We start from the raw sequence: 10601 nt of genomic DNA on the forward strand, positions 1-10601 counted from the left end.
CACAATATTGAAATTTTGGAAATTTAAAAAATTAATACATCCCCTAATTCCCATCTACAAACACCTTACCTTAAACAATATTGAACCATATGGAAAAAACTAGAGAATTCTCTTTTTGTCAGAAAACACTGTCAAATATCCAAATATTCTATCCACACTGATATGTGTCCACACTTTTTTTCTTTTTTTTTTTTAATTTTTGTTTAGTTACTCATTATTTATTTCCACAGTTAAAACACCAAGGTTTTATTGTAAATATTTTAAACAAAGATTATGATGGTCTCATCCAAACTAATCATATTTAACTTTTAACTTTAGAATTTTATCATTCAATCATTCTATCACTCATTATTTTATTTATTTCATGATCACATTATATTCACATACATGTACTTTCATCATCTGCATATATGTTTTGTTATATTTTATTTTTCTTTCAGATTATTGATGATAAGCATGTTGCATAAATTTTGACCTAGTTTTATATAAATAAAAAAGAGAGAGAAAATGATAAGATAATGAAATATTATATTTATAATCAATAGGGCAGTTAATTGTCATTTTGCGTGTGATTTATAGGATTGACAGAAAAAATGAGGACATAATTTTAATGTGAGTAGAAGGAAATGTAACACTTTATAAAAATGTCATAATTGTATATTTCAGCTCAACCAGCTGGTGCTAAGGGGGCCATGGACAAGTTTAAGTCAATGGAACCAGCTGGAGCTGGTGGTGCTAAACCAAAGTATGTATTTACAATATGAAATAGGTACATAATTCTCATTTTAAATTACGCTGTTTATATCCAAGTCAAAAAACAAACTTTTACCAAAATGCCAAAGTTCAGCAAAAATATATATCAATATTAACAAATGCATTTAGAAGCACAAGATTTTTTCAGTTCTTGTTAATAGTTCTGTTTGATTTAAAAGTGAATTTGAGAGTGATAATTTTAACAATTGCACATCAATTAGAGATTATAGGAAATGTTTTACCTATGTGTACATTTAGGCAAATGTACATGGAAGGAGTTCAGTACTTATTAAAGATAAGTGTTGTCTTAAATCTGTAAATTGTACTATTTACATTGTGTGAGATTGAGTCTATATAACCATGAAACTAAGGTTTATCATGAATATATTTTCTTGGTTTATGTATTCATACTTACCATATTGAACAGAAAAGGCTGCAGTCAGTCTGTACAAAGATTAGCATATTAACCTGTCTTTTGTATTTGAAAAGTAAGAAATTAAAAAAAATCTATATCAATATGTACATTATAATATTCATTTCATTTTAAAAATGTATCACATAAATCATCAAAAACTAACATGGACTTGCCTTATTTATTTAGTGGTTTAATAGCTGTAACTTTAGCTAGGCGAGCAGCCAAAACTATGCAGAGAAATGTTGTAGCAATTAAACAGGAAATACTAAACTTTATCCAAGTCAACACCCAGGAATATGAGGTACATTTGAGTCTTTTGTTTTTAGCTGCAGATGGAGTCACTTTCCTCATTTACATCCTTGTCATCTCATTTTCCCTATCCAATCAAAACTCATGTCACTAAAATATGAAAATTTGAATTTAGTTTAAACTTTTTTTATATAAAATCAGATTCTTTACAAAAAGCATTGTAACCAGCTGGCCAAAAGCCAGTCTTAAGTTCAACAACGCAAAAAATATTATAAATGATTTTTTGAAATTTGATTTAATTATTGTTAGTACATAATTAACAAGAATTGAGCTATATACTAAATTGAGTTTTGATTGGTTGATTTAACATCTTCATATGTTCAATGTATTCAAATACTCTCACAGCTTTGACATACAAGTCATATATACATAAATGTACTGCATATATACAATACAGTACATACATATTTATCAGTAGTTGAATATATGTCATATAACATTTAGTACAAATATATAGCTAACAATTTTTTTCAATTATTTTTATGTTTGAAATATAACTAATTTCCTCCTTACTAAAATGAAAGCATTAATTATTTTTTGTAATTTTAAAGGATGACAATCTATGTATATGTTTATGTACAATGAAAATTGTCAGTAGAGTTGTGAAACCTTTTCTTGGGCAACTTCAAATGAAAATTTTGTCATTAGCTATCTGAAACTTTTATTTGTTTTGTTACATGGAAAATAAAATTTGCCAAAAAAAATATTTTTTTTTTTCTTCTTCAAAATTTAAGCAGTTATTAACAGAAATTGGAAAAACAAAGTAGAACAATAGAAAAAATTGTACATTTGTTTAGGTCAATCTTAAAATTAGTTAATCCTGAGTCAACTTGAGATGTATTTGATGATCCTACCTTTGTATTTGTCCTTTGTTTTGTGATTGTCTCCCTTGCTTGTCTGATGTGTTTGTTGTCATGGTCACCCACCATCATTTCCCATCATCCATTGCTTCATTTTATAATGGACAGAGGGTTTTCTTTCAGATTCCGATTTATTTCAGCATTGCATGCAATTCCGATCCAGCTTTTAAATCTAAATCACACAAACATTTTAAGTTTGCCGTTTTTTCACACCGTTTGATATTTTCTAAGTTTTATGGCCGGTGGTAGAGGAGGAGGCCGAGGTGGCGGCCGAGGTGGGGGGACAGCAGTTAGACGTAGTCCAAGTGCAATAAAAGAAATGCTCCTGAATTGGACTAAAGCTATGACGGCTGGTTATGAGGTATAATCTGGTGGCATGTGTTTTGGATGTGGCAAAACTATGGTTGCATGGCTTCTCCCAAGCGGGAGTGGTTTTAACTGCTAATTGAAACCAGAAAATGGCACTAACTTTTGAAGGAACCCGGTTTCTTCACTAATATTGCACTATTGCATGAAATGAATTTTTATTCTCTCTATGAAATATTGTTGCATTTCAAAGTAAAGTTATAACAGGCTATTATTTGAACTTGGAATTATTTTTAATTATGGAATTTGCCTGATTTCTTGTTATTGAAATTTTTAATAAATTCCATATTTATTCTGTACTGAAATGTTCTGTGCTGCGCACAACACTTTCTATTACAATGAAGATAGTATATTTTCAATAGAATGTACTGTGCCGCGCACAACACTATCTAACCAAAATACATTGTATGGAAAGTGTTATTAACCGCTCAAAAGATTATAATACCAAATACACATGGAATTTATTAAAAATTTTAAACACAAGAAATTATGCAAATTCCATAATTGAAAATAATTCCAAGTTCAAATAATAGCCTGTTTTATGTAAAATGTATTTAAATCATTCCAATAATGATAAATTTGTTCTTTTTCATGTAAAAAAAAATCTTACGAATTGTGATGGCCTAGATGGGGTTTACACTATAGATGATGATAGTTTAAAAAAAAAAGAATAGAGAAAAATTGGCCATAAAAATAAGGAATATAAAATAATGCTGGAAAATAAATATGAAAAAATAATTTTTAATACACTCAATTTTAATCCAAAAATATTTTTGAGGTAAAAATGAAATTTACAGAAAGTTGTTTTCTATCAACAGCGTAAATACAATATTTGAATTTCAGGCTGAAAACTAAAGTCAAACTTAAGATTAAGCATACTGTTAAAAGGCTTGATGATTGTTGCACCATTACCTTATTTTATCTGAGCCAAAAAAAAATATAACAATCATGAAAAGATCTTATACTTTGGTTAACACAAAATTATAATATAATTTGAAATGCAATTTTACTTCAATAATTTATCTGTCAGGAGTGAATGTTTTCTTAGTTAACTTTCTTCTTTCTATCTATTTAAACTTTAATTCTCTGCATGGTGGTGTGTTACACATGTCATTGGTGATCCCATGTTATTGTTTTATTTGTAGAACCTACTGCCAGTATTACAGTTGTTTTTGTAATTTTTGTATTTTTAAGATTTATTTTATGTATAAATTACAGTAATTTGCAACTTTTTAGTTTAATTTAATTTCTAGAAGATTGATTTAGATTTATTTAGCACTACGTTACCCTTTTATGGTGTTAGAAAAAAATTTCTGTTCTAGACAATTGATTTAGATTTATTTAGTACCATGATGTTACCCTCCAAAGATGTTAGAAAACATTGCTAGTTACCACCTGATTTGTCTTTTTTTCACTATCTTCACAATAGAAATTAAATACAAATCCTGTGTTCTTCATGCTTTATTTATAAGGACCTGACAATAATATTCTACTTTCTGTTCTAATTATTTTAACAGCAGCCAATGAATTTCTTGCTTACAAATGTTTGAAAGGGTGTATCGTTAGGAAAAAATCAGAGGATCCAATAGGTTTTTAAAACAGAAAGTAGAATGTATCATTGTCAAATTCATGTAATCAAGACATGAGATCTGATGAGATTTTGAACTGACTAAATGACACAGGATATGCATTTCAATCAAATTGTACATTCACAACAATAGTGCAGTCTGTTATTGTTGACATCAACATTGCCAGTTATATATTTTTTTAAATTACAATAATAGGAAATAAATTATTTGAAATAAACGCGTTATGAAAGTACATTTGGTCATGGACATGAAATTTGATTTCAAACAAATAATTGAATTTTTCAACATTAAAATTTTATAATCCCAGATCAATTAAAATTTACTTATCTTTTTTTTTGCCACAGTACCATTTTTATGTACAGAAATGACTGAGGCTAAACAATTAAGTCAAATGGTGATATAGGCACATATAACTTGAACTTAATTATTCAATAAAAATGTTATCCTCAATGTATTTTTTATATGTTACAATTCAGTTAAAACGTTTGTTTGCAACAGAATTTATTAATATTTGGCTTAGACATTTCTATAATGCTTAATGGTAATCTGTTTTTACATTTAATTTTGTTTTCTTCGAAATATTGGGTATAATATTCTTTATAAATCTGTTTGAAAGGAAACAATATTTTGTTGTTTATTCTAACAGCCAAAAGAATTTAATTAGAAATATGATGCACTGAATTGTTTTATTCATATTATTTAAAACTTTTACAGAATGTGGAGGTCACAAATTTCTCCTCATCATGGAACAATGGTATGGCTTTCTGTGCGCTGATCCACCATTTTTACCCAGAATCCTTTGAGTGGTCGAGATTGGACCCTAAAAAGAGACGAGCAAACTTTACATTGGCATTTAATATAGCAGAGTAAGTAATTAGAAACAGATACAATTCAATGATATCCTGCAGACTTTTGTCCAATAGAGTAGGACATAGTGCTGATTCCTTATTTTCTATTGGATATCAATTTTTATGGATTTAGTGGGTATAGGTGAACTATGAAATTAAATGTTCAACAAATTACAGAATAATGAGAGATTTGATCTAATGGCAATAATAAATGCACACAATGATTTCTGAATTTACAGTATAACAAAACAGAGGTGAAAGATACCAAAGGCTCATTCAAAATCATAAGTAAAAAATAACAGTAAACAAAATAGCTGTTAATTTTTAAAGTAAAACTGTTAGTGTCAATAATGTCAGAACAGTTAACAGGATATATTTTGGTTATCATTACTGTTTGGTATATTTTTATGCCCCACCTACGATAGTAGAGGGGCATTATGTTTTCTGGTCTGTGCGTCCGTTCGTCCGTCTGTTCGTCCGTCTGTCCGTCCGTTCGTTCGTCCGTCTGTCCCGCTTCAGGTTAAAGTTTTTGGTCAAGGTGGTTTCTGATGAAGTTGAAGTCCAAACAACTTGAAACTTAGTATACATGTTCCCTTTGATAAAATCATTCTAATTTTAATGCCAAATTAGAGAATTTATTCCAATTTCACGGTCCACTAAACATAGAGGGGCATCCGTGTACTGTGGACACATTCTTGTTTGGTCATGGATTTTAAACATTACAGGCAATGACTCTCTCCCCTTTTCCTTGGCACTCTAACAATATAAAAGAGATGTGACACGGGTGCCCATGATTCCAACTCTCCATTCAAGTCACAATGTGTAAAAAGTTGACAACTATTGGTCAAAGTAACTATTATAAAGGTCTTTACACAGAACACCAAGCTATAAAGGGTTTATATCAAATAATAATGAAAGATGCAGAAATAAAGGAGTTGTCATCTTCAATTTGGAGATATGAGCTCTTTTGTAGGATCTAGGTCTTTAAATGGAGAATGTAAATTTTTTACTTTTTTCAGAATCAAATAATGTATGAAGAATTGTTGTCCAAATAATATCTTATTTATTATATTTATTTACAGGAAATATGCCGACATTGCTCCATTATTAGATGTAGATGATATGGTTAAAATGCAGAAACCAGATTGGAAATGTGTGTTTACATATGTACAGAGCTTCTACCGAAAACTCAACGATCATCCTAGAAATGCCGTGGCACAAAAAGAGCAATAAATAAACTGCAATTGTGATTCAGTAAATCAATTCTATCATGATAACTTTTAGAATGTCAAAATGTGGACACAGTTAAATGCTCAACCTCTTTGATTGTTTACGAGAATATAACATTTTGCAATCTCTTTGACTTTTTTCTGTTTTCATGGAAGGTTTCATTTATTTTCTGTGTAACATTGATATTTAGAAGGCAATAATTTTTGTTCAAATGACTGATATTATTGTAGGAAGAAGTCCGAGGTTTGCCATTCGGAACAATTTTTATTTATCAGATTATAGTCTGTGATTTAATATGTACTTTTTGTTAAAGATTTATATTATTATTATTTTTCTGTTTTTACTTTTAAGTGAACATATATGATATACATATCCCTTAGGAAAAGTTCTACCAAGCCAACATATTTTTGTGTAGATTTTCAGAAAATTTCGTTTAAGGGCTTTTATCATGATTATGATTGTGCAAGTGGGACAAGGGGTTAAAATCATTAAGGTATGGTAAAATAGTTTAAGTTTGACGGTATAGATATCAGATGATGGTACCAAACTCAATATGTCTACTTGTTGGCTTTTTGATTCAGTATATATCTTTATGCAAATTATGTTCATTCTTAGTATTTTAAGAATTAAAAATATACAGAATAACTGCCATGTTTTAATCACTTTCATTTCTTGTCTGTTAGTAAATTGAATATTTCTAGACAAGACATAATTATGGAAGTTTTTTTGCTATAAACAACCAAATTTACAGAATTGTTATGAAAGCAGTTCTAATTGATAATACCTTTTTAACTGAGAGGGAAGGTTAGCATTGTAACAGCCATTTCTTTTGGCTCAGTGTTTTATTTTTATCTCAATCATGTGCCAAATCTATGCTCATATACAGGTTGTATGATTTAAGTAGACAAAAATGCAGAATTTGTAAACATAAAAACCTAAGTATGTAGTTCAATTTAGCACTGGATTTTATGCATTTTGCACATAGTAGAAATATTTCAAAAAGATTTGTAGGTTCGCATTTAAATTTTTCAAATATTTAATGGTTTTGATAGTCAAATTGTATCTTGAGCAATGTATACATTTAGCTACTCCTTGCTTTGCAAGCTTTCATACAAGACAGGCGGGGAAAAACAGTTATTTATGTAAATATTTGTGCATTGCTTACATTATTATTAAAAAAGCTTGCACAAAAAACCTAGATATGATGCATATAAAATTTGTGTACATAAAATACAGATTGACATATTGTAATTTATGATTTGTTCAGTAATTATGATCTCTATAACTTACTATGCAAATTGAATTGTTTCAATAAATTGTATGATTGTGGTTTAATATTATCCACAAGTTAATGTCTTTTAGAGGTCATTCTATTTTCATTAATCAGATATTATTAAAAAAAATTAAAAGAGCTCCTGCAAAAGCAGATTTAAAAAAAGAATTTTGTGAATTGATTTTGAACAATAGAAAAATTGTCAACATAAAAATTTATAACAGTTTTCAGTGGAAGCAAACTTTTACTGTTTTCTAAGTAGATTGAATCTATTGATTTCTTGGTGAACATGTCCAAAATAATTATTTGCAGAATCAGATTGTTTTCTTGGAGTAATCTTTCAAATCTATATCTATACATACCCATGCATATTCAGCTATGCAATATATCATAAGATATATATCTCACTTTGTTGCAATATATATTTATAGTGTAGAACCTCAGGGTCTTTTGCAATATTTTATTATTTTTCGTCGTTTTATTATACTTTTGATTCTTGTTTTATGCTGCTATAAACATTTTTGTCCATAAAAAAAAATTCTTATGCTTTCAGATTTTAAAACATTTTTGTTTTCTCATATATATGCATTTAAAATTCAGCTGTAATCTTTATCTTTAAACCTAATTGTGTGGTACTGATCTATAAAGTAACTGTGAACAAATGTAAACATTTTACTGCCAAGTAACAGTTCAGTTTTTCCACCACACACTTTCTTTTCTCTTAAAAGTGATTTATTGTTGAAAAATAAGCATGTTTTATGAAACAAGCTTAGACTTTGTAAAAAAAAAAAATTGTCTGCACTTGGGTAAAGATGTCATCTGTTTTTGTGTAAATATCATTTATTTTCACAAAAACAATAATATTCTCATGATAAGTATTTTGATGTCAAAACATCATGGGATTCTTGAGAAATGACATAGGATTATCCCAAATATGTCAACATATGCATGTGATTATGAAATCCAAATATTTATTTGCAATTATTATTGTGAAATGTTTTCTATGTATAAAGCAATGTACTTAAAGAGTTGTATATTTAAAGCATATATATATTAGTGTAGATTTGTTTATTTAGGTCAGGTGACCATAAACTCACCAATCATAGTCTTGTCTTTCATATATCACATGGTTAACCTGATATTGATTCCAAGGAATGTTTTACTTAAGCTCATCCCTTTCTTGTGTCTGTATATTGCATATCTGTTTATTTAAATAGTTCATGTAAAATCTGCCATTTAATTTTAATAATGTAGAATTTTACAGATTTGAAAAAAAATTGATAGATTTCTAACTATTTTTAGAAATATATTTTAAAAATGTATTTTACTGGAAAAGAAAGCTATGCAATATTTATATTTCTGTGACTGGTCCTAAGTCCAAACTTATTGTTTGTAAGCTAGAAAGGCAGTTTGCAAGGTGGGTTTTTTTTCATTTTTTTTCCTCCTGATTTTGATCTTACTTTTAAGATCAAATACACAGGAGAGAATTATTGATAGATTTTATCAGTCACAAAATTAGTGAAAATAAAGGTGATATGAACATCGTCTTCAATACTGGTAATACATACAGATTTTATCAGTCACAAAATTAGTGAAAATAAAGGTGATATGAACATTGTCTTCAATACTGGTAATACATACAGAATTTCACAGTATTTCAAATACACTTTCAAATCCCAAAAGTTCCAATCTTTGAATTTCTTGGAACTTTGCAAAACATCTAAATTAAGTTACCTCCCTTGTATATTCATGGAACTATGCAAAACAACTGGAATAAATTACCTTCCATGAATTTTTTGGCAAACTATGCTCTTGAAACAACAAGTTTGGACCCTAACTTTTATTGTTAGACATAAACACATATATGTATACACACCTAGTTCATAAGAATATTTTTTTATTGTACATGTATCTCTGCTTTTAAAAAAGCAAACAAAACCTCAATATTTATCTACTCTAACCACACATAGCTTGCCATATTTTTAACATTACATTTTGTTTATATTTTCTGCATTTATTTGTTATGTGTAATCTGTTGTAGGTTGATTATTTTGCTTTAATATTATTTTTTAAGATTTTTTTGAATGAACATAAATATTGAAGAAATTGATAATAAACAAGTGATAAAAATATAGATTCTGTTTTCTTTATTTGGGGGTCATTATTGTGAATCTTCAAAATAATGTGTGTTCTTATTTCAATTTTATTAATTTTCAATTTCTACATTTTTAGCTCACCTGGCCCGAAGGGCCAAGTGAGCTTTTCCCATCACTTGGCGTCCGGCGTCCGGCGTCCGGCGTCGGCGTCCGGCGTCGGCGTCGGCGTCCGGCGTCGGCGTCCGTCGTCGTTAGCTTTTACAAAAATCTTCTCCTCTGAAACTATTGGGCCAAATTTAACCAAACTTGGCCACAATCATAATTAGGGTATCTAGTTTAAAAAATGTGTGGCGTGACCCGGTCAACCAACCAAGATGGCCGCCACGGCTAAAAATAGAACATAGGGGTAAAATGCAGTTTTTGGCTTATAACTCAAAAACCAAAGCATATAGAGCAAATCTGACATGTTGTATAATTGTTGATCAGGTTAAGATCTATCTGCCCTGAAATTTTCAGACGAATCGGACAACCTTTTGTTGGGTTGCTGCCCCTGAATTGGTAATTATAAGGAAATTTTGCTTTTTTTTTTTTTAATCTTGAATATAATTATAGATAGAGATAAACTGTAAACAGCAATTATGTTCAGCAAAGTAAGCTTAACAAATAAGTCAACATGACCGGAATGGTCAGTTGACCCCTTTAGGAGTTATTGCCCTTTATAGTCAATTTTTAACCATTTTTCGTAAATCTTAGTTATCTTTTACAAAAATCTTCTCCTCTGAAACTACTAGGCCAAATTTAACCAAACTTGGCCACAATCATAATTAGGGTATCTAGTTTAAAAAATGTGTGGCATGACCCG

At 29.2% G+C, this 10601-nt stretch overlaps 1 protein-coding gene across 12 annotated transcripts in view; it reads left to right on the top strand.

The window, feature by feature from the left end:
* The window catches only part of LOC143075549 (uncharacterized), a 127177-nt gene extending 117402 nt beyond the window's left edge, over positions 1–9775 (top strand). For 7 of the 12 annotated variants that reach the window (XM_076251014.1, XM_076251016.1, XM_076251008.1 and 4 more), the window contains 4 exons: positions 667–745; positions 2569–2698; positions 5007–5158; positions 6223–9775. In XM_076251014.1, the coding sequence (XP_076107129.1) occupies positions 667–745; positions 2569–2698; positions 5007–5158; positions 6223–6373 (512 nt within the window). In that variant the 3' untranslated portion in view covers positions 6374–9775. Of the gene's footprint in view, positions 1–666; positions 746–1354; positions 1470–2568; positions 2699–5006; positions 5159–6222 lie in introns of all 12 variants that reach the window. The other 5 variants (XM_076251015.1, XM_076251017.1, XM_076251009.1 and 2 more) reach the window with 2 other exon arrangements.
* The last annotated feature ends 826 nt before the right edge of the window (positions 9776–10601 follow it).

This window comes from Mytilus galloprovincialis, chromosome 5, assembly GCF_965363235.1.
Source record: "Mytilus galloprovincialis chromosome 5, xbMytGall1.hap1.1, whole genome shotgun sequence".
NCBI classification, from domain to species: domain Eukaryota; kingdom Metazoa; phylum Mollusca; class Bivalvia; order Mytilida; family Mytilidae; genus Mytilus; species Mytilus galloprovincialis.